A 26,033-nucleotide genomic window follows, 5' to 3' on the forward strand; every position below is an offset into this window, starting at 1 on the left:
AAAACAGAAATATCAATTTGTGTGACATAAATTGATATTTCTCTTTTAATTTGTTTCTTTATTTATTAATCTTATCCATCTTCCCTTATTTTTTACTCTCTGTTTAAGTTTCCCTTTATTTATTTATTTATAAATATATTTATTTATTTTTGTGTTTATTTATTTTGTATTTATTGTATATTTACTTTTAAATGTGTGTATTTATTTATGTATTTATGCATTTCTTTCTTTATAGATAATACAAAATACATGCAAACATTTATAAATACAGTTATAAATAATATATACATAAGTAAATAAAAGGGAAAATTAAGCATAAGAGTAAATAAATAAGGGAAATAATACAAAGATAAAAAAATAAAGAAACAAATTAAAACAGAAATATCAATTTATGTACAATTTATGTATTCATTTATATTAATGACACATTTATTTATTTTCCAAGTAATTCCTATATTTATTTTTTATTTTGGCAAGTTCCGTCGTCCATGCATATTGATGTGTGGCAAATATATCTCTTTGCTGGTGCAATAATATGTTGCTGTTGTTTGAAAGTGTAGAAAGTTATTAAACCGCATTAAACAGTGGCTTAAAAACAAATGTTAAAACCAATAGATATAAACAGTATTTTATGTGTTCACTTTGTAAGGAGGCACTGAATTTATTTTGTGACCAACTTGTAATGTATGTACTGTATGTATATACCAGGCATCAGCAACCTTTACTATCTAAAGAGCCAATTTAGGCAAAAAAGTAAAAATAAAAAATCTTTCTGGATCCGCAAAACATTTGAGCATTGTGATGAAGGTAACACAGTTTATAGTCTAATTATAAAGTATATAAGTCTAATGCAGTGACCTACCATAGACCTACACAAATGATAAATGAAAATGAAAATGTAAACAAAAAACAGTTATTCATTTCCATTTTTAATAATCCACAGGGAGCCACTGGAGAGGGGCTAAAGAGCCGCATGTGGCTCCGGAGCCGCAGGTTGCAGACCCCTGGTATATACCAATACAAACTTTCACTCTAACTTTATTGGACAGACCCAATTTGTGACTAAAATCAATAAAACTTCCTTGTAAAATGCCGGCAAGGCCGGACGTAAGTGACAGAATAAATGTTCCAAATACAAACGCCTGTAAGCAACCACATCTGAGTACCAGTCTATGAATTTTAATTCAGTCTGTACCCATTTCATTTGTTTGCAGCCTTTTCTCTCGAGGAATCTGGGATCAGCTTTGCAGATCTGTTTCGCCTGGTGGCTTTCTACTGTATTAGCAGGTAAACAAGCAACGTTTGTTTTTCTGTCTATCCATCACATCCCCATCTTCTCCGTGTTTTGTTCTGTGATGAGAGGCTGATTTGAGTGCGGATGAAAAATAACGTTAGTTGAATAAGCACTCAGCTCTCAGTGCCCCAAGGCTCTCACTTCTTGTTTTAGCTTGTGCCGGCTCGGGAGACACAGATAAGCACAGGGCTTAAAACAACAGACACAGGAAATAGAGGGAAAGTGTGCCCTCAAGCAATACCCACCCACCACAACACTGGATTCAACCAGAGAGATCAGCAAATCAAACAGGCCTCCTCAATTTTACAAATGCGGATTATATTTTTTGATTTTAATTTACATTGCCAACACGTATGTATTATCTCTCGAGCTTCGTATCAACGGCTTTGTAATGGAAACAAAGGTATCTACATGTTCATGTTAATGATGATTGAAAGTGTTTTCACTTCTCTGTATGCCAGTTAGGGCTACATAATTAATCGAATATTAATCGCGGTCACAATTTTGGCTCCCCACAATTAAATGAACATGATTGCCTGAGATATTGATTTTTAAAATGTGTGTTCTGCTCATAGAAAACTGCTGCATATCAAATAAAATCAAGCACTTCCTAAACTAACAGCCACCAACCGGTGATCGAGATGTTTAGGCTTCACTTTTGGGTATAGATATTATCTATACAACCAATGTGTTTATGGTTAAATTAAGAGCATAAAATGTATTATCTAGCTCTTATTGTTGCTAATTTGCTTTCAAAGTGCACCAGATTGATGCATTTAACTTTATAATGTAGCTAACAAAGAGGGTAGGGTGAATATTCCTGTATTTCCTCATATTGCAATATATATATAGCAGACAAAAATATTGCAATGTCAGTTTTTTCCAACATCGTGCAGCCCTAATTTGTACATTAAAGGGATGTACTGTAGCACAGCATGGAAGTGAAAACAGTCCTATGATGTTGCTAAAATCAAAGAACAATCGTGATGAATAATTGTGACCTCAATATTGATCAAAATAATCGTGATTATCATTTTGGCCATAATCGTGCAGCCCTATTGCCAGTGTGGGATGGCATCGTCGATTTTGTTAGGGCATATCACTGTCAAATGAGGACAATGTGCATTATAACCCTGACCATAAAGCAGTATTGATGAGACAGAATCACAACTTGTTATTGTCACAACTTCAACTAGAAGGGCACTCGGAGAGCACAGACCTCCACCAAGGTGCCTGACTTTAGAAACAGATCACAGCTCACAGCTGGAGGTACTGTGAGGTAGTCGGCTTGTTATTAACACGGTGTGTTTCCGTGTAAGGTTTCGGCGGATGCCTCTCTTATTCAGCAGCCTTGTTATGTCTGTATAACGTTACATTACGTTGTCTCTCATCCCGTCATCTACCGCTTTTTTCTTTCTCACCACGGACGGCCAACAGCTCCCGCACACACATCCACACACGTATCTCTGCTCTCTGAAGGAAGGAGGCTGGGTCACACGTCATCATCGCGCCATCAGTTACACTGCGCATGTGTTATACGCTGTGGTTTTAATTCTCAGGCTGATCGGAATCCTTAAACAAAATTCCTGAATCCGGATCATGATCCGGATCGCCACCAAAATCTAAAGAATTGTCCATTGTGCCACACCCCACCCCTCCAAAACATTTAATTCAAATCCATCACAAACTTTTGGAGTAATCCTGCTAACAGACAAACAAACAAACCAACGCAGGTGAAAACACCTTGGAAGGAGGTAACTTGACAAGTGCACTCAGTAGAGTGCGGCTCTCCGCCAGGTGTGTCTGCAACGACCACTGCCGTCATGTTTGATTGAATTAACACAAACCACAATTGCCTCCCATCTAGACCACGAGCGTATCGGACGTGTTTTTCACTCGCACATCTCACACAACAGACACGTTCTCATTTTAATTGATGCAGCTGTCTTGAATTGAAATACTTTAACTTTATTAGAATCATCATATACAGTTCATACAGGTATATATATGAAATTTGGCCGCTGCATTTAACCCATTCAGTGTCTCTCGCTCAAGGACACTTCAACATGCAGACAGTAGGAGCCGGGGATCAAACCGCCAACCTTGTGGTTAAAGGACGGCCCACTCAACCCCCTGAGCTACAGCCACCTCTGCTCCGGCTCTGTGCAGCTAAACTGCAGTTCACTGTGTAACGCTTCATGTTGACTGTTTAACGCTTCCTCTGAACAGAAACTCTCAGTCCTGCTGTGTGTTTAGATCTGTTAGCTGTATTAGCCTCATTAGCTGTTAGCTCTGTTAGATCTGTTAGCTGTATTAGCCTCGTTGGCTGTTAGCTCTGTTAGCCAAACACACCGCAGGACTCTACAGCTAACTAGCTCTCCTCCTACAGACATGAGAAGACGTAGTAATAGTATTACACATATACATACATGCAATTGTCTTATAGGGGTGCAAATCAAGAGAAGAGTAATTCATAATCCGTAGCGGAAACACACAAGACCAAACTGAAGCAGTTGTCGATCACTTGCGGCCCCTACCGGTTGGTTAAGAAGAGCGAGGAGACAGCAGACAATGACCGTATAAAACAATCAATAATATGTTTTCCAAAAGTGTGAATCATCGCAACCACAAGAGGTCCTTGAGCATACAGTCATAAATGAGCACCAAAAATACGAGGCTGATGGGTCCAGCAGTATGTGAGATTAGCCGTGGACAGACAGACAAACAGACACACGACCGAATACATAATCTCCTGGCGGAGACACTAATAAATGTACAGAGGTATCAGCATTAAGTTTCATAACTGAACTCATGCAGGCAAATTCATTTGACTACTGCAGCTCCTTCCCTGCTTCATGTTTTAATCCTTTCTTATATTGTTTTTCTTGTGTTTATTTTCTGTCACATTTATTGCCCGCTTATCTTTCACTTACTGTAGGGATGTCCTGCCTTTCACGCTCAAACTCCCAGAGGCCATTGCATCTGCGAAAACTCAGAAAGAACTGGAGGAGGTGGCTCAGCTTGGAGCAGGTAGGCCACATTTATTATTATTTTATCCTCAGAAATTTTGTAGTAACACACGTCTTCAACGACCATATGGGTGGTTTTGCCAGTTTTAACTATAAATCAGCTACAGTTGAGCATTTTTCAAAGAATTCTTCAGTTTTTGGATCAATTCCTCACCGTTCAGTCAGCCATTCGTTTACATTAATATCACATTGTTAAAAGAAATGCAGATTTGAAATTTGTCTGAGAAAGTCATACTGAACATTTTGTCAGTGCTTTTTTTTTGTCAAACTTAAGGACTGGTTCAACATTTTTTTAATTAAGATGAGAAGATCATTAGATGAGGAGCTTGATGTTGATCGTGTGCCTCAACTACAGAGCTGGAGATGGGAGGTGATCAGCCTATAGCTTAGCATAAAGACTTTAAGGAGAGGGAAACAGCTCCAATACTTAAAAATGCACCCACCAGATCCCCTAGAGCTCTAATTCAATTCTAATGTTTAGTTAAAATTACAATTTGTGGTGGTTTTAAGGGGAGTTGGTTGCTGTGACTATTTATTGCCGAACGAACAGCTGGGTGCAGCAACCTCCTGGAGTCTTGTCATTATAGTGCGGTTGCCAGGTTTGGTACCAATGTATCTGTAAAGAGACATTTTACCAAAACCTATAAGCTCACAAGACCTTATCTGGCAACCCACGCTATAGGAGACACTGAAAAGAAATGCTGGGCGGATCGATGGATTTTTATTATTATTTATTACTTTATTTAACAGGGACACTGCACATTAATAAATATTGCTGTAAATGCGCCAGATTTAGCCAAGAGGCTATTATTCGTCTGTAGTCACTGGACAGATGTTTCATAGTCACCCTAAAAATGAAATTTAATATTTACAAAAGTTATTAAAGTCTTTAAAAACAGGCAGCATAGAGGATCACAATACAGGACAATGTTACTGAAAATATGGACTAAATAAGACGACGTTGTAATGCATTATTAGACACTGTTTCAAGAACGTGCAAAGCAGAAGCACAGACATAAAAATCTTGCATATTACATAGCGACAATATAGCGAAAGGTTACAGCAGACAGTGGTACAGACAGAGGACGGTATAGTGCAGTTGACTTTGAGTGCTGACAGAGCAGAGTACTAATTAATCGTGTCTTTAGATGAGCTCTAAATAAACTGTATGTAGTTAGTTCTCTAATAGTTGTTGGGATGGAGTTCCATTCTAGTGCAGCTTTTGACAAATAGTTACAAATTGTCATTTTTACATTTCATTTGAATACAAATTAAACAAATGAGATACAGCTTGTCAATTAGTAAGCTTCACAGTTGCTGTTCGGAGGATTTTTGAACTTAAGACAGAGCCAGGCTAGGTGTCCCCCCCCCCTGCTTCCAGTCTTTATGCTAAGCTAGGCTAGTTGCCTCCCAGCTCCAGCTCTGTAGCAAAAACGTTAATGTAGAAAAATGAATGCTAGTGACCTTCTCATCTAACTCTCAGAAAGAAATTGAATAAGTGTACTTGACAAAATGTTGTACTATTTGTTAAACATTAAAGCTGAAGTAGGCGAGATTGGAGCAAATATGATTAAAAAAGTTATTTTTATTAAACTGTATACCGTGACAGTAGTACATGAAACAGGTAACCTGAAAAAAAACCTCCGGTGTCCTCCGGTGCTCCTAAAGTGGTGGACACACTGCCCGCATCAGGCTCGCGTGAGTCTCGCGTGGCGTGTTGTTTTTTATTTCGGCGTCCATGTTAACAGGTTAGAGTGGACACACTGCCCACATGAGACGCGCGTCTATTTTATAGAATAGAAGGGTCGCCTATTTTACACGCGAGCCTCTCGCGTCTCAGCTGCGTGTCTCAGCAGCAACAGACAGTGAAGGTGATCTATTGACTGTATATGAACATCATATCAGCTACATAATACAGTTTACATGTCTAGACATCTTTAGAATATGTAACAGACAGTGAAAGGGATCTAGTGACTGTATATTAACATCATACCAGCAAGACTTTACTGCAGTTTACATGTCTGGACATCTGTAGAATATGTCACAGACAGTGAAGGTGATCTATTGACTGTTAATGAACATCATACCAGCAAGATTACTAAAGTTTCCATGTCTAGACATCTATAGAATATGTCACAGACAGTGAAAGTGATCTAGTGACTGTATATTAACTTCATACCAGCAAGACTTTACTACAGTTTCGAGGTTTATCTGTGGAATATGTTACAGAGATGAAAAAAAAGTAAAGTTAAGTAAACTTGTTTTTAAATCAACACTTTTTTTCTATAGTCAGAATCCCTTCATTTGTTAACACAAGGCTTTTATTCTGAAATATGAGCAGTCCGTGCTGTGGAAACACGCCGTCACTTTGGGAGCTCAAAAAATTGATAACGTTTGGGGTTTAAATCAACACCTCCTGCTTTCATTTCGAAAGCGGGTTTTCTTTGCACAGAATTCCTTCATTTGTTAACACGAGGCTTTTATTCTGAAATATGTGCCGGACAGTGATGTGGAACAAGCAGTGACTTGGAAAGCATCATATGAATACGAATACAGTACTGAGTTTTAATTGTGGATTATTACTATTATTTACTAATTACCACACGTTTCTGAACCTTTCTCTGTCTAAAATAAATATAAATTATATTTATCATGAAGTTAGATGGCCATTAAAAGGCAAACTCTATGTAGAAAGAAAGGGATGTCAGCAGCAGCAAAAACACAGCTGACAGGTAGCAGACACGCTCCCGAGAGGCAGCCAACTCGCGTCTAGTGTGAACATCCTAGGTGTGCATCACGCAGCCACGACGCAACGCTGCCGTCAGGCGAGCCTCATGCGGGCAGTGTGCTCACGGCTTAACGGCATCTGCAAGATTTCACAGACCGGAGGTAAACAAGCAGTAAGAGCTGATTTTCAGGTATGCTGTCCAGCTGCTATCTATGAGAGCCAGATGTCAATCACACGCGAAGTCCGACCAATATTGTAATGCCTATTTCTCATATAAAATGTTTTCAGAATCATCTTGTAGTGTACTGTTTAGCTGTAAAATGAGAAAGTTTGTGACGCCACCGCCATTGTGAAATCTGGTGAAGGAACGCCAAGTTCCGGTCACATGACCAGAGCACAGCCAATAGGAACGCTTTCTCTCTGAAATGACCTGTGATTGGTCAAAGTCTCCCGTCACAGGCTAGATGTTCTAAAGCCTGAAAACAGAGCCATGAGGAGGTGCAGAAGTGTAGTTTTCTCTCAGAACACTTGAATTACAATATGCTGAAAAGTTATTATGGGATTTTTGCCGAATGATGCCAAAAATATACTGCCTACTTTAAGTAATGTGGTAAAGTATACAAGATTGGACCTCAAAAGTTAAAACACCATTGTACTTGTAATGTCATCCATACTCTTTAACCTAGTGGTGCCAGGGTTCCTGGCTGAGTGCTCCACCTGCTATGACATGCAAACACTCAGTCAACTAAGCAAGAGCAAATAGAGATGAAACAGCCAGTATCTGTGTGTACAGGTTCTATTTATTTTTCTTTGCTGACCATCCAGAGGCCTGTACTACGAAGCGAGGTCAACATACCCAGGGTAAATTCTCTTTATCTGGCTTAATCAACCCTAACAGACGAGATCCCGCTAAGCGGTCCTACAAAGGTGGTTATCAGCTCGGTAACTCTGTCAAGTTGATCTAGGCTCAGCTGCTGTGAATGTGCAGTGAGTCAGCTTCAGTGAAAGCCTACGACATAGCTTAGTGCTTAGTGTGGGGGAGAAGGGAGTGGCGAGTGGAAAGCTACAGTAGGCCGTGTGCTGTCTGAACACACACATACCATCACACCACACTCAGACATGTACTGTGTGAAAACACCAGAGAGGCTCGCAAGCGTGAGCGCTAACGTAATGTGCGCAGTAAACTGTGTCGTAGCTGCCGACAAACGTGAAAAGCTGCTGTTGTATTTGCATGCCGGCATTCCTGTGAATGGAAGTGGGTGTAAAGTCTGCACCGCTCTGGCTTTCACACTACTGGTGGTTCCATACGATGTGAAGGGGGAGAAAGGGACAGCTTGTGAGCCTCTCTTAGCGAACTCCTACAGTCATAAAGGGAAACTCCCCTTCTCCAGTGGAAAGCTTCTATTTAAAGACTAAAAGCAGACTATCATATTATATGTTGTGGAATCTGGGCATGCACATGTGAAACGCAAACACATGTTACAAACCGCCCAAGAGACGTTTGAATATTGCAGTGACTTTGCAACTGATTTGCAACTTCCCAGAGGGCATGGAGGGGGGGAAAGGCACTTAGGCACTTATTAACAGTTGTTGATCATAAAAAAAAAGTATTTCGGATGAGAGTAGGACTCAACATTTTTGCCAAGCTAGCATTGTGACCTTCAGGATGGCAGTGTTGGTTAATCCAGACTGACATATCTCAGGAGGACTGGATGGATAGCCATTAAATCCCGCAGAGATATTCATGTTCCCCTCAGAATTCAAGTTAGTCAAGTTACATTTTATTTGTGTAGCCCAATATCAAAAATTTGCCTCAGAGGGCTTTACAATCTGTACAGGATATGACACCCTCTGTCCTTTACAGTATGACCCTCTCGTCGGATAAAGAAAAACTCCCCCCAGCAGTGCTTGTGGGACATAAACAACAGAGGGTTATTGAGAGCCAGTGGGTTAAAGTTAATATTATTCTCATCGGCAGGACTAGTAGGCTTAAATTATACATGGAGACTGAGACCGACCCCCCAGCTGAATAATAAAAGAATAACCAACTAATTGAAAGTTAGGGCAAAAGATGGGTTTTGAGTTTGGATTTAAAGGCCTTCACAGATTCAGACTGTCTGATGTCAACAGGGAGGTTATTCCAGAGAAAGGGGACTCGATAAGAAAAGGCCCCTTTGGCCTGCTGACTTCTTTTTCACTCCGGGGAAAAGGATGAATTGTAACTTCCTTAACTTTTCAAGCGCAATCATCAAGTCAACAGTTGAATTTGTCACACATTCCATACGCAGGTTTATGACTAAATACCTGCAAAACTAATGACATACCCATCAGCCTCAGCTATACATTGTGTTTAGTGCTAATTAGCAAATTTTAGCATGCTTATACACAAAACTGAAATGAACATGATGAACATTATACCTGTTTTAAGATCAGAAATATAGCACCATTGTGAGCATGTTAGCGTTCTAATGTTAGCATTTAGCTCAAAGCACTGCTGTGCCTATATGTGCAGCCTCACAGAGCTGCTACTTTTATCTCTAACAGAAATACTGTTTTCTTTCATTCATTCATTATTTCTAGTTGCTTCAATGTTGCTGGGTTTTGTTTGTCTTTTGCTGTTGAGCTACCATCAGTGAAACTAGGAACTTCCTTCACATTAAAAGCCCTCCAGCATCATACAGCTGCTCCTGTTCTTGCTAGGCTTTTAGTTTGAAAAATCTGCAGGATGTGTCAAGTTTTTATTTGACAGTAACTTAAAGGTCCCATATCATGCTCATTTTCAGGTTCATACTTGTATTTTGTGTATTCTACTAGAACATGTTTAAAAAACTTTATTTTCCTCATACTGTCTGGTTGAATATACCTGTATTTACCCTCTGTCCGAAACGCTCCATTTTAGTGCATTTTTAACAGAATTGCAACGGAAATTGCGTTGCTAGGCAACAGTTTGGGTCCATGTTTACTTCCTGTCAGCTGATGCATTAACATACACTGCAACAGGAAACACACTGGGACACATTTAGAATGTTTACGGTTAAAACTGTGAAATGGTCTAAATATTGTATATTTGTGACATCACAAATGGACGGCTTGTTTCAAACGCACAATTTCTGAATACGAACTGTGTGTATTTCTCTGTGTATTGAGCGTTTTGATACTTTCACAGTATTTATATAGCACTTGAACCTGCTTTATAATATAAAAGGCATGAAAATGTTCACTTTTTACGATATGGGACCTTTAACACAAAAATAGAACTGATCGGAATTAATTAGTGAATGAAAGCAGTATTTGTGGTAAATAAAAAGTCAGAGCAGAAGAATGTTGAGTATGACATGACTCTGTTGTTGTAGATGGATGGATTAGTGCTGTGGAAATGTACATTACACTGAATTTACTGTGAGCTATTACAGTACCGCTAATTTCACTCTTCTTCAATGCTTTTTACCCAGCCTATAAGTGACCGGCCTTTGTTCGTGCTGGTCACAAACAAAATGTATTATTTGAGACTCAGACACTATTTAAATACCGGCTTTTATCTGAGAATTTATAGTAGGTCCTTTTTCAGTCATATCACAGATTAATGTTATCATAAATCAAAGGAAACAGTGCTCTTCTTTGTAGAATCAGAGTATCCTACAGTATATTGAGGTAAGTCAGTATTATATGTGCTGGACCTGCTGCAGTCTGCACACAGACACCACAGTGTCAGGTGATCGTCGCTCACGTGGACTAGTAGGAATACCACAGTCAGATTTCAGTCTCCAGACACCAAGGTACTATGAGAGATATGAAACTGCTGGACCCGGCTTTTTTATTGCCCTAGGAATGCAAACATGAGTAATGTTTCCTTTTTTAGCCTGCGGGGAACAGTCATCACTGGGCTTATGCTGCAATCGCTGCATACACATTTTGAAGTGGTGTGATTTGTTGCCGGTTCTTTTCAGTTTGGTTAAATCAATGTGTTGTAACTACATATACGTGCTAGGATATAATAGCTTAGAATCATTCTTTTCAAGTGGTTATTAAAGCTGAGTGTGTCAGCATGCGGAAACCGTTGTGCCAAATAGCTGCAAACAATGGAATGATTCAGTGGAACAGCACACGAACATCAAAATGGGAGCACATGTCCTCAACTCACACTGTCAATGTAAAAAAAAAAAAAAGAAAGAGGGAGAAAATCATATAAGTAAGGTTTGCTGACAGCAGTAGCTTCATTTAACAAGTTCATTTTATTTGTATAGCCCAAAATCACAAGTCACAAATTTGCCTCGGGGGGGGCTTTACAATCTGTACAGGATACAGGACACCCTCTGTCCTTTACGGTGCGACCCTCGCATCGGATAAGGAAACAACAGAAAATTGTCCCAGAACTACTCAGTTAGGGGAGCTACAGGACAGCACTGTGTCGAAGTTAAGAGGGAGGAAAACAGAGCAGGAAGAAGGAGTGGAGGAACTGGAACTGTGTGCCGTGTGTAGTGTTTAGTGCCCTCCCACTCTGTGATTAGCATGGGCGACTCCCTCTCTGCGTGTCTCTGGGTGTGAGCCGGCACCCAGTGAATCGAAGCCAAGAGACGCTGGGCTGAACTCACAGCAAGACGAAGAGCAGAAAGACAGGCAAAGAGTAAGAAACATTAGGAAAACTTTGAGGAAAAACATCTGAACTGTTGGTGAGAAGTAGTTGAATGCTGTCTTTGTTCTTTTTCACCTTTACTTTAACTGATCTTTGGAAGACTCAAGGACATTACCGTTTCTCTGGACCTTGACTTGTCCAAGGAGGAGGAGGTATGTGTCTTGGCTTAAAGTTAGTTAATGTTTGCCTCTGAGTGTTTCTGTGTCTGTGTATTTCAGGCTTCTGGGACTCTGCCCTGTGCAGTCAGCGTCGCACTTCCCCCCGTCCCTGTCGCCCTCTGAGCCGTACCCTCAGCCCCCAGCGAACAAACAGGAACAGGGAGGTCGAGGGGTCAAATCCGGGACACGTCGGGGCCCACTGCGACAGCGCGCCCCCGACCCTACGGTCCCACGCCTCTCCACCTTCCTTTCATCTGGAGAGGAGACACTCCAGCGGTCCTCTGTGCTTCGTCAACCCCCTGTTTCTCCAGACTCATCGGCACTGCCGCCGCGAGGACGATCCGCCTAACAAGTCCGATCCGCCTAACAAGTCCGATAACAACCTAGAGGACCTAGAGAATGCGGGGAAACCGTCCGTGGAGTCGTTAAGCAGCAGCAGCCTGGGTAGCGAGCAGCACGTGGACAAGATCAAGCTGAACGGCAAATCACGGCTCCCTCCTCCCCGCCCTCCCCCCCCCCGCTCGATGCCACGCCGGCGCCCTGCCCCGCCTCCACCTGGACCTCCAGCAGCCACCACCAGACCCAAGAGCATGCCAGAGGCCGTTGCTGTGTCTACACGGCAACTACAGTCCCCGAGCAGGCGCCCAGCACCTGCTCGACCATCGATGGGTACCAAGCAGAGCAGCCCGTCCAAAACCGCCAGCTCGCCGATCCCTGTGCCTTCAAACCCACCACCTCCGAGGCCCAAGAAGCCTGATCTGGAAGCTCACCGCTGTCACATTGCCCTGGACGATGAGACCATCGCCAAGGCTCTGTCCCGTGCCAAGCTTCCACCCTGCCAGCCTCCGCCTGCCGTCCCTGCTGCTGTACTACTGGAGAATAACGCCGGGAGTCCGTCCACACGTAAGGAGAGGGGACGCCAGCGGCTCAGTGACATGAGCATGTCTACTTCCTCCTCTGACTCACTGGAATATTCACAGACTCCTGGATTCTCCCTGGGCCTGGCCCCGAACCCCTCCCGACAGCTTAACCATCAAGACCCGGTGGAGGACAGTAGCGAAGACGACGAGGACGGGGAAGAAGATGAGGAGGAAGACTACGGGGTCGGTTTGGAGACGGACCTAGAAATGCGCCTCCGTCCGTCCTTCAAAGCGCGGAGGCGAAGGGTCGGCGTGAGCCTGAGTGGTGGCTCCTTCATCCTCCCCAGAGCCCTGAAGGGACGCTTCCGCAAAGTGAGCGGAATGCTCAGCTCCCTCATCACCCCGGAGAGACGGGCAGTGAAAAGGATCGCCGAGCTGTCCAGGGACAAAAGCTCGTACTTTGGCTCCCTGGTCCAGGACTACATCAGCTTTGTTCAGGAGAACCGAGGCTGTCACACCTCAGGGATGGATTTTCTGCAGACTCTCAGGCAGTTTTTGACACAGATGAAGGCTTACCTGCGCCAGAGCTCCGAACTGGACCCCCCTATAGAGTCACTCATACCAGAGGACCAGATCGGTAAGTCAGCCTAGAAGATTGCATATCTTTCAAGTATTTAATCAGGATGAATCACCTGATTGTCCATAGTTAATCACGATTAATCACACATTTTTTTATCTGTTCAAAATTTACCTTAAAGGAAGATTTGTCAAGTATTTAATACTCTTATCAACATGGGGGTGGGCAAATATGCTGCTTTATGCAAATTTGTATATATATTTATTACTGGAAATCAATTAACAACACAAACCAATGACAGATATTGTCCAGAAACCCTCACAGGTACTGCATTTAGCATAAAGAAATATGCTCAAATCATAACATGGCAAACTGCAGCCCAACAGGCAACAACAGCTGTCAGTGTGTCAGTGTGCTGACTTGACTATGACTTGCCCCAAACTGCATGTGATTATCATAAAGTGGGCATGTTTGTAAGGGGAGACTTGTGGGTACCCATAGAACCCATTTACATTCACATATCTGGAGGTCAGAGGTCAAGGCACCCCTTTGATAATGGCCATGACAGTTTTTCCTCAACCAAAATTTAGCATAAGATTGGAGCGTTATTTAGCATCGTTCACGACAAGCTAGTATGACATTGGATGTTGGTACCGATGGATTCTTTAGTTTTTATAGTTTCATATGATACCAGTATCTTCACTCTAGCTTTAAAACTGAGGTGCTACAACCTAAAAATCACACGTTAATGCGTTAAAGAAATTAGTGGCGTTAAAACAAATTTGCATTAACATGTTAGTACTGCGTTAACTTTGACAGCCCTAATTTAAAACCATGGATTTGAATGTACTTGTGTACATTTGTACAGATTTGTTGTCTGCATGGTGGGATTGTTTGTCCTGTCCTGACTTTGTGAAACATCTGCGTGTGCATGCGTGGGCACATGTGTGGGATACATGTTTTTTCTTCCCAGTATGATTTGAGAAGTAAAACCTCTTTTAGTGTTGCTTCTTCAGAAAAGGAATTCAAAATGACTTCATTCACGACGAAGATCAGTGAGTGGACAGGCTTGTTTAGCCTTGGGAATCCGATGTACTAGTTGAAGTTTTCCATTATTAGCCTTCCTCATTACTGGTGTTGAGTTACAGAAATGCCAGAGTGATGTGCCTCGGTGAGTTATTCTTGGCTTCTGTTGGTTGGCACAGGCTTGCAGTGCAGTTGAAGCTCATTTTGAAGAGCAGAAATTTTCATTTAATTGTACTAGGCTTACTTCGTATTTAACTTCAATTTGTTACCTACCGAAATGTGTCCGTAGCAACGAATATTGAAAGCTGGCAGCGAATGTTTGGCCAGATATGTGGTTTCTCTGACTATCTTATTATATTTAAAATTCCTGTACGGCTGCTTGTGTTTGGACAACAGTTTACATGCAAGAACTTTGGCTTCTTTAGTTGCATGGAGAAAAAAAAGAAAAAACATGGTATCAAAAAAAGTATTGTACTGAAATCCCTACTTCTTATTCCACTGGATAGTATCAAAGTTGTTGATATGCTCCACTGAGGTCATGATGATTGTAAATATAAAGTTTGAGCAGCTCTATCAAAGGGACGGATTATTGTGGACTCGAGTATTTGCATGAATATGTAAGTATGTGTTTGCACTCATCTCACGTCCCCCTTGTTCATTGTAAACAATAACAGCAAAGCCTTGTTCAGGGACAGAGAAGTGATCCATTCTGGTTGTGCTAACGGACCACAGATCCGCACATAAAGCGCCTCACGCTCACAGACGTTCCCCTTTGGAGAGGCGAAATGTTAAGAAATGTAAATGTTGTTTTATACAGCAACCGTGGAAGTGATTAGTTTTATCTAAGCTATTACAGAGACACTAGAATGAGAGAAATCTACTGTATATACGCACCAATAGGGAAGTTAGATGGTAAGAGGTGTGTCGAAATTACAGCTATTAGAAAACCAAAACAAAACTGAGTAGGACGAGCAGGCTGACGTCATGCTACCATCCCACGGAATATGTTTAAAAGGAAAAGAGAAGTGACGTTAGGATGATTCACAGTGTTTACAGAAAGACTGAGAAATATTGTGTTTGTAGTAAAAAGGGGAGCTAGAAGTCCAAAGTTTTTAGTGAACTATGATACTTAAAGGTCCCATATCATGTTCATTTTCAGGTTCATACTTGTATTTTGTGTTTCTAATAGAACATGTTTACATGCTGTATTGTTCAAAAAACACATTATTTTCCTCTTACTGTCTGCCTGAATATACCTGTATTTACACTCTGTCTGAAACAGAAACTCTGAAACTGCATTTCAATGGAATTGCAATGGAATTGCAATGGTATTGCGTTGCTAAGCAACAGTTTGGGTCCATGTTTACTTCCTGTCAGTTGATGTCATTCACATACACTGTAACAGGAAATAAACTGGGACACATTTAGAATGTTTACATTTAAAACCGTGTAATGGTCTAAATATTGTATATTTGTGACATCACAAATGGACAGAATTCCTAACGGCTTGTTTCAAACGCACAATTTCTGAATACAGGCTGTGTGTATTTCTCCGTATATTGAGCGTTTTGATAGTTTAACAGTATTTATATAGGAGTTTAAACCTGCTTTATAATGTAAAAGACATGAAAATCTCACTTTTTACAATATGGGACCTTGAACTTATAATCTGGTGTTGTGAGGTCAGGTAGAGCCATCAACTATTGTTTGTGAAGGGAGGGTGTACAACACACACCCTAACTTTCTGGCCGTGTTATGAACAAACAGGATGGGAAGGAAGAGAAAAGGAAAGCTGTCATTTGTGGGATGTAAATCAGAAAACTCCGAATTTTTAAAGATTAATTTCATGTACATGACTTTGAGTGTTTTTCTAAAGTTTTGAGTGTATGTCCCGGCTGCTGTGTATGTTGTTGTCTGCGCGTGCACACTTGTTTATCACAGACTCTCCTACAGTTTATTGCAGTTGAGGGAAGCCTTTTGAACAGGCTGTAGTCTAGATAAAGGCCAATAACAAACATTGCTCAATATACAAAGGAAATGAGCCTTTCTGGAGGGAATCAGGAAGTCTGCAGTCAGAAAATATGTGTGCGTGCATGTGTGCGTGTGTGTGCGCCTACATGTACATACTACAGTGTGTCCGACTGTGTGTCCTTAACAGCCTCCGTACCGCTCCTTGTGTACACACGAGGATCTGTCGGATTTATCCAGCCTCTGTAAACACCTCAGGCCTCCCCTTGTTGTCGAACTTCAGCTTTATTAGTCTTAGCAGTGTGCAATAAAGAACTACCAAACCCTTACCTCAGGCGACCCTCAACACTCGTCTCTTACGCTGCGTTCCCACCAAGAGCGAAGTGAATTTTCGCCTTGTTTTACTCGCATGACCGCTGCGGTCATTTGTGTTCATTTCGCGCTAGAGGAGAAGGCGCTTGTCTCCATAGATACCAACAACATTTTCTTTCCGCCATTTCCACCATCAACCACGGAAGAAATAACCACTGTTGCTGCTTTGTACATGCTGTGGAAGTCCCAGATATGTCGGAAAACCAAACGCCGTCGTGTCTGGGTTCACAGCATCACTCGGCGGCGCGCTGTATTCACAGACAGTGCCAGTGCACCAACTGTATCTAGCAAGCCACACGTCGCTACTGTGGTATGAACCCGAAATAAACAGATTGTGTGGTTATTAAATCGCAATAAACAGATCAAAAGGATGCCGAAATAACTACATAATGATGCCGATTTGTAAAAAGTCTGAATTCATGCTTTGTCAGGTCCGCCCACAAGACGACAAGCAAACAGCTTTTAAAATGCTTGTTTTCTGAATGGAGTTCAGTGTTGTTTTCAGAGTGCTGTAGTGTAAGTGCAGCACATTTCACCCGGTGCTCCTGTGGTGTTCCTCTGACTCACCATAAAGTCAGACATTTTTCCACAAGAACTGGATTCTTGTATGTGCACGCTCGCTTATTTACGCTGATGCAAAACGTGCATTTGATTCTGTGCAGCTCATTGCATAAACACTGCCTGGAGGCTGGGCATTCCTTGTGCATGAATAGTTGTGTTAGTGTTGCCAGAGAACAATAAGACACAATTGTGTAAATGTGACATGCTGTACATAGTTGAGGTAGGCAGGAAATTATTTGAAGCCTATGTACGTAGGTCCGAGGTACAGACGGAGCCATTGTAGAGGTCCAAAGTACACATTTGTACTGCATGCTAGCTGAATGAATGCTGTGCCTTTTGAATAGGGTTCCAGGTGTGATTTGTCAAGGTCAGACTCAAGCTTAGACTCTAACTTCAAAGAGCATGTACTTAAAGGGGAACAACGGACATTTTGAAACACAAGGTGGCAGCGCCATCATGGTAAACAGCAACTGCCTGTCAGTGGCGATTTGAATGAAGTATATAATTTCAACATTTGCAATATAAATAAATATGCTGTCAGTTTCTGAACCTATTTTATATCAACAATAAACACTTATAAGACAGGGAAACAGTGCAATATCTTTCTGACTTCTTTTGTTTTCCAGTAGTTATATTTTATGCACTGGAACGGGGAAATCCATGACAGGATTTCAGCGCATGTTGTGATGGTTATCCCGTGGTTAGCGACCATGCTAGTGACAGGCACGGCATATTGGTAGCTAGCTAGTTAGACAGTAAGATAGCATTAGCTATAGCTAATTCCATAAATACAGGACTTTATTGTAGGGCTGTCAATCGATTCAAATATTTAATCGCAATTGTCCATAGTTAATTGCGATTAATTGCAAATGAATCACACTTTTTTTTATCTGTTCAAAATGTACCTTAAAGGGAGATTTGTCAAGTATTTAATACTCTTATCAACATGGGTGTGGACAAATATGCTGCTTTATGCAAATGTATGTATATATTCATTATTGGAAATCAATTAACAACACAAAACACTGACAGATATTGTCCAGAAACCCTCACAGGTACTGCATTTAGCATAAAAATATGCTCAAATCATAACATGGAACCCAACAGGCAACAACAGCTGTCAGTGTGTCAGTGTGCTGACTTGACTATGACTTGCCCCAAACTGCATGTGATTATCATAAAGTGGGCATGTTTGTAAGGGGAGACTTGTGGGTACCCATAGAACCCATTTACATTCACATATCTGGAGGTCAGAGGTCAAGAGACCCCTTTGAAAATGCCCATGACAGTTTTTCCTCAACCAAAATTTAGCGTAACTTTGGAGCGTTATTTAACCTCCTTCATCACAAGCTAGTATTACATGGTTTTACCAATGGATTCATTAGGTTTCTCTAGTTTCATATGATGCCAATATATTCACTCTAGCTTTAAGACTGAGCCTAGTAAAACCTAAAAATCACAAATTACGTTAAGAAATTGGTGGCATTAAAGGATTTAGCGTTAATGTGCTATTATCACGTTAACCTTGACAGCCCTAGTTTATTGTCAATATAAAATAGATTCAGAAAGTGACAGCACGTTTATTTATATAGCAAATGTTGTTGAAATTCTATACTTCATTCAAATCATCACTGACAGGCAGTTGCTGTTTACCGTGACGATGCTGCTGCCTCGTTGTTTTCCGGTACGTCCTCGCAATATGCGCGTACATGAGCAGTACATGCAGTATTTTTTCTGTCATGTTATATAGCCTCCAGAGTAATATTAATGTTTTAAAAATGGCCATTGTTCCCCTTTAACATTCAGGTGGCCCTTAACTACAGTAAATAAAGCAAATATCTAATCTAATCAGACTTTGAGGTCAGCTATTAATTACTTTTGTTGCTTAAAGTTGTTGAAAACCAGGAATTCAGATTTGATTCGCTACATTTTAACGAAATGTTTTTAAAACTTTGGCTCTTACTGTACGTTTACCATTCTAGAAACAGATGCAGGAGAAATGCAGGAAACTATCAGTGACTACCAGTATTAATCTTCTGCAGGAATGGTGGACTCCTGTCTGAGAAACGTTTGCTAAGTACTGTGATGGACTGGCCTTTTTGAATCAAATTAAAACTATATATATAAATACATATATATATATATATATATATGTATATATATATATATATATATATATATATACATATATATAGTATACTATATGTGACCCCTTTCAAGGATTTACATCCTCAGCAGGAATGAATGGGCCTGAGGCTGAGAGACACAGACAGGGTAGGGAAGTCAGAGAATATGAACAGATGGACTAACACATTCTTGCGTTTTTTAGTGATTTCATGGGAGTTGTTGACGATAAGACAAACACAAAAGAAAGCCAGCCTTATCCTTTAACAGGCCCTGATGACCACTTTACTGTAATGATCTGTGACTGTATTTCAGTGGAATATAAAGGACATTTTTGGGATAATTAGGTGTAGGCCTATGAATTTGTACTTAAAGGATCAATGTGTAGCACTGACAGCTAGCGTTTTAAAATGGGTAACAGCAGTCCAAATTTCAAACATTGGAGCCGTGGCCCATCCACTCCTCCGGTGTGACTGATAGCAGTTAGCATGCGTTAGCATCACAACGTTAGCCTCTGGTCAGCAGCAGTAGTCTGAATCACTTCACTCAAATACTCGCTACCTTGATAACCAGCTGCACAAGGACCACAGAGAGATGTGTGTGTGGTCCTTTTACATTTTGGACCCCATCATTAGCTGATGAGATTTAGGTTCTCCGAGGTTAAAGGGATAGTTCAGATTTTTTGAAGTGGGGTTGTATGAGGTACTTCTCCATAGTTTATATCCCAACTGGGGGCGTGCTGACCGTCACCTACTGTAGGTAATACACTGACTACGGATAAAGACCTCATACAACCCCACTTCAAAAAATCTAAACTATCCCTTTAATCTCATTTTAGTGTTTATGTCATTGTTATGGTCTGGGTTGGGCTGTCAGCTGACTTTGTAAAACTTTGAATGTCATTTTTATAATGTGATAACATGTTTAGATGACCAAACGGAGTTCTTTGACCTTCTTTATTTACAGTAATTGTTGTTTACAACATTTATAGTAGCTGAAAGAGCAGTTGTCATTGGTTGACCTGTCATTGATCTTACACATTAGGTAATGATTCACTTTCAGTTGTAAAAGTTTAGTCGATTGTTTGCTTGAGGAATTAATGATTTCTTGATCTATTGGTGTGTGTTAACAATCAAACACATCTGTTTCTCATTTACCTGTGGTCTGTGTGTGTGTTACTGTCATCTTCTACAGACCAGGTGCTAGAGAAGGCCATGCACAAGTGTGTCCTTAAGCCTCTGAAGAGTGTGATCGAGGTGGCTTTATATGACTTCCAGGTAAGAGATAAGTGAAATCTTGTTATCCTGCAAGGTTACTGGTTGGATGTTGTACTATCCTATTTCACAATATCATTAATTCACTAGTTCACAGTCACACTATCATAAGAAAATTATATTTTTCTTAGCTAGATAAGGATCACTTTATTCAAAAGAAGAAAAGAAATCACATCCCCAAAAGAGGAGATAAGATATGGAAGACAGAACCTGCCAAAATCAAAAATCAATCAATCAATAAATAAAATATTTACTTTTTTGTTTAATTTTCCCTAAACATAAATAAATAAGTTTTGGGAACTAAATAAGGGATGAAATGCAAAGGGAAAATCGTGCAGAAATAAATAAATGCATAAAAACATTAAGAAATACATCCATTTAAAAATAAATATAAAATAAATGCAAACATAAATAAATAATGAAAAATGCAAAAAATAAATAAAGTAATTTTTAAAATAATAAAAATAAATACATAAATAAATAAAATGGAAAACGAATCAGAAGAGTAGATAAATAAGGGAATTAATGCAAAGCAAATTAAACAGAAATATCAATTTATGTCACATTTTATCAATTGATTAATGGCTACATTTACTTTTAATATAATTTTGCTACATTTACTGTAAAGGAAATTCAGAGATTTTTTTCTAAACACATTATAAATGTTGGAAAATAATTACTGAAAACGTGCTGTGAACATTGTAGTACTGGATTGTGGAGTTAGACCGTTAAACTGTTTTTCCCCAGTTTTGTGAAATGAACCTCACCATACCAACTCAGTTTGTTGCTCTCTACAGGTGAGCAGCGGAGCTTTGCAGCAGCTGAAGGAGAACCTGGCCCTGGCTAAGGCCAAGAGGCCCCAGGAGTTAGGGGTGGACGGAGCTGTGCCTCCTGACCCCCTGGCTATCGAGAAGATCCGCCACAAGTTCCTAAACATGAGGAAGATGTACTCCCCTGAGAAGAAGGTCTCATTGCTGCTGCGTGTGTGTAAACTCATCTATACCATCATGCAGGATAACTCAGGTAAGGAGAAGTTTTTTTACCCTGTATATGACAGAAAGCCTGAGACTAAAACTAATACTGCAAAGTAAGGTAGCTTGATTTTGACGTATCGTCTTCTTTTATGGAATATAAATTGTGAAACAGATTCTTCAGTCTCAGATTCTGTTTACAGCGATGACCTTTGTCCGACCCGTGGTGACCACCACACCTACCTGTCTCACTGCTCTTTGTCTGCTTCCTACCAGGGAGGATGTTCGGTGCTGATGACTTCCTGCCCATGCTGACTTATGTGTTGGCCCAGTGTGACATGCCTCAGCTGGACACAGAGATCCAGTACATGATGGAGCTGCTGGACCCGTCTCTGCTGCAAGGAGAGGGTAGGTCCTGTTGGTTTGCTCCATATCAGTCATTCATGACCTTCTTCTCCCTTCACTAGATATAACTTTGTTTTTTTGTGCTTCCGTGGAGTTTGTGTCAGAGTCTGAGTTGTGGTGGTGGCTGGTCGTTTGTTGGCGTTAGGAGACTCTATTTCTAACCGAAACACTAGTTGTGGTTGCGCGCTGTTAGCCCTGTAGCGAAGCTGAAAAATACAGGCACTCGTGAGAGCGCATGACGTCACATCCGTTGGATTATTCCGGAAAAAAATGTCCGGGTTCTTCACATTAAAGCAGTCTACAGGCTGATAGAAGAAACCCAGAAAGTCACAGGTCTCATTTTTTAGGTTAAGTTACAACCTGTTCACACATTGGCAATAAAATACAATTTATAAACATTTATATGTGTAAAAACTTACATACAGCCCCTTTAACTGTGCGTCAACAGAAGGCACATCTCCAGTTAAATGGTTGGAAATGGTTCATATCAAGAGAGATTAAGGGCGAGGGTCACATATTAGACATCTTCACGTCAGAGGATATTTTTTCCCAACTGTCACAATCCCCTGTCACAGTATTAGGTTCATGTAGTGATCAACACTGAGTAATGTAAGGTTTATGGATGCACCGTATATGCCTCCTGTTCCTTCTTAAAGCTGCTCTAATCAGTATTTTTACATAAATAACGGATCAAAGTACTAGATGGGTCAAAGATGAAATGTAGGTTCAGTTTAGCATATTTTCAGGCTTTTTTGAGGTCTACAGGTGAAGAGATGCAATCTTTGCAATCCCTTTCATTTCTTTTAGAGCAAGAGATTAAAATTCAGAATTTCATCATTTAGTAATTTGAACAAATTGATTTTATTCTAGTTTGAATGTTGCAACACTGTCATCTTTTTTTTCTGTCAAACTCTGTCACAGAAATAAAACTGCCAGGTTATTTTAGGCCAGCTTTAGCTATTATACTGGTTATGTGTTAGTTTTGCTTGGTTTTAAAGCAGAGCTGTGTGACATTTGCTTAGGCCACAGGTGGCACTTAATGACAGGATAATGGTAACATTAGCACAAGTAGTGAGGAGTTATTAAGTCAACTCAATCATGTCAGTTGCACAGCAGTTTGTAGTTAAAGGTCCCATATCGTAAAAAGTGAGATTTTCCTGTCTTTTATATTATAAAGCAGGTTTAACTGCTGTATAAATACTGTTAAACTATCAAAACGCTCAATATACGGAGAAATACACACGGCCCATATTCAGAAATTGTGCGTTTGAAACAAGCCGTGTAATGGTCTAAATATTGTATATTTGTGATGTCACAAATATACAATATTTAGACCATTACACGGTTTTAAATGTAAACATTCTAAATGTGTCCCAGTTTATTTCCTTATTTCCTTGAATTTCCTTCGTTGAAATGCACTAAAACGGAGCGTTTCAGACAGAGGGTAAATACAGGTATATTCAGGCTGACAGTATGAAGAAAATAACGTTGTTTTTTTAACACTACAGCATGTAAACATGTTCTAGTAGAAACACAAAATACAAGTAAGAACCTGGAAATTAGCATGATATAGGACCTTTAAATTTAGCTAACATAAGCATTTCTTGCTTATGAATTCAACTTTTCATTTGTAAGTTACATTGTCTCACTTTGAGGGTCTACTGAGCACTTATAGGTCAGTATGACACACAAACTACAAACTGTGTGACTAAGTAGTTACATCACAGACTTTACATTTGACAGAATTCAGCCCTAAAGCTCTCTGGAATGTAGTGTATGCAGTACCAACACCATCAATGTCCACTGTTAAGTCTGTTAAAGCTTCAGTAGGCATCAGTGAGCAAAAAGTCCTCATAGACGGCAGCTGGACGGCAGTCTCCAGATCGGCTCTGACTGGTTGTTTTCCTCCGTTCTGTGAAATCTTGCAGATGCCGTTAGGAGCACCGGAGGACACCGGAAGACACAGAGGGACAAGATTTATTCAGATTACCTGTCTCATGCACTGCTGTCAGAATATAAAAATATATAAAAATAACTTTTTTTAAATCATATTTGCTCCATTTACTGCAGCTTTAAGTCTGTTAGGATATTTCTATTATCAGCTGCTCTTGAAATAAATGCGCAAGATTTTTTTTTTTTTTCTGGAAAAGTTTTCTTGAAGTTGAAGTAATTTTCACACTTTTTTTTATTTATTTTTTTATTTTGAGATTACATTTTTCTTTACCAGTCCAACACGGGTCTTCTACCAGGGCCATCTCAGCTGAGTCGAGTTTACCAGAAAGGTTCTGTGCACGAGCTTCAGACGCATAAAAAGGAAGGAAAAGTCCTCTTGACATTAGTAGGAAATTCCAGTCGTTGTCTGAGTTGAATGGGTTGGAGCAGGTTCAGAGGAAAAGCCGGCTGACCCCTCCCAGAACTAAATATTTTCCTATCAGCGTCAACCTGTCTGGCACGCACGTACAGTGAGCTCATTGTAAAATTGATTAATTGGAAAATGCCTATTCTTCGTCTGATTCATTTCCATTCCATAGGAGGAAGTGTTCACTTCTTGATAACTTCTTACATAATGTCAACTGGTTTCATTTCTAGAGAACTATCTCTGTTCTGTTTCCTTTTCCCCATCCATCCTCATACACCTCTTCCTCCTCTCTACCGCTCAGGGGGCTACTACCTGACCAGCGCGTACGGAGCCATGGCTCTCATCAGGAACTTCCAGGAGGAGCAGGCGGCCCGGGTGCTGAGCTCCGAGGCCAGGAACACTCTGCACCAGTGGCACAGACGGCGCACCACCCAGCGGTCAGCGCCGACTGTGGACGACTTCCAGGTATCACGCCTGACCTGAACCCCACCTTGAACATTCAGGCAGTGAGTCTAAGTTGTACCAATTCCATATAAATCCAAACAGCATGAAAGGTGCTGTGTTCCGGCCCTCGTCAGTGGAAAGGAATATATCTACACTTCCTACTAACGTCACAGCATGTGGATCTGGATCCGTTTTTTTTTTTTAGTAGAAAGCGCCCTCTAGTGAAACATTTAACAACATGCATGTGATTTCTTTCTGTGGCTGTAACTGCATGTTTTTGTTCTTTTACTGCCTGCATGTTTGACTCATCAGTAATGCCTGTGGAGATTCTCTATCGAATGTTAACTTTTGGTTTCTCTCTGTAGAACTATCTCCGCGTAGCCCTGCAGAAAGTGGACACAGGCTGCACGGCAAAAACCCTAATCGTCCACCCTTACACAACCACAGAGGAGGTCTGCTCACTCTGCGCTTACAAGTTCAAGATCCCGGACCCTGACACCTACGCACTGTTTCTGGTCACTGAGGACACCAGCCAGCAACTCGCCCCGGACACACACCCTCAACGGATCAAAGTCGAGCTCCACAGCCGGCCCCTTGCACCACGTCTTCCACTTTGTCTACAGGAGGGTAGCTAACCTTAACCTCTGTATCCCTGCCATCATGCACAATGGAAACTGCCTTCAAGTTGAATAGAGCAGGAGAATATAACAGCTTGCTGCACTTGATGATCCTAAACAATAGTTCTATTTTGTGGTATTCTGGTGGTGCTTGTAGATTTAGTATATAGATTTGAGGATGTCTGAATGGAAACAGAAACCAAGCTGTATATTGGCATATTGAGGCGGATATAAAAGTGTCTTTGATCAAATATGATGCCATGGAAATGATGAAAGTGATTTATTTTGATAAGGAACCACTGAAAGGTAGGATGAACTGTGGAAAGTGCAGGTTTTTCACTCAAACACCTCAAGACAGTGGCTCAGATTTGGGTCAGAAAGGCTAAGAATCTTAAAGGTCCCATATTGTAAAAAAGTGCGATTTTCATGTTTTTTTTATTATAAAGCCGGCTTAAGTCCTATATAAATACTGTGAAAGTATTGAAATGCTCAATCCACAGATAAATACACAGCCCGTATTCAGAAACTGCGTTTTGAAACAAGCCCGTTAGGATTTCTGTCCATTTGTGATGTCACAAATATACAATATTTAGACCCTTTACACAGTTTTAAACGTAAACATTCTAAATGTGT

General features: G+C 40.6%; 1 protein-coding gene across 1 annotated transcript in view; it reads left to right on the forward strand.

Moving 5' to 3' along the window:
- LOC119485102 (ras and Rab interactor 2-like) overlaps nt 1-25,651 on the forward strand; it is a 53,281-nt gene extending 27,630 nt beyond the window's left edge. Inside the window, 9 exon segments of the mRNA XM_037764408.1 lie at nt 1,215-1,287; nt 4,233-4,324; nt 11,903-13,339; nt 20,525-20,607; nt 21,402-21,627; nt 21,852-21,983; nt 24,641-24,804; nt 25,149-25,373; nt 25,375-25,651. Of these exon segments, the coding sequence (XP_037620336.1) occupies nt 1,215-1,287; nt 4,233-4,324; nt 11,903-13,339; nt 20,525-20,607; nt 21,402-21,627; nt 21,852-21,983; nt 24,641-24,804; nt 25,149-25,373; nt 25,375-25,476 (2,534 nt within the window). The 3' untranslated portion in view covers nt 25,477-25,651.
- The last annotated feature ends 382 nt before the right edge of the window (nt 25,652-26,033 follow it).

The sequence above is a fragment of the Sebastes umbrosus genome, chromosome 3 (assembly GCF_015220745.1).
Source record: "Sebastes umbrosus isolate fSebUmb1 chromosome 3, fSebUmb1.pri, whole genome shotgun sequence".
Lineage (NCBI taxonomy): Eukaryota > Metazoa > Chordata > Actinopteri > Perciformes > Sebastidae > Sebastes > Sebastes umbrosus.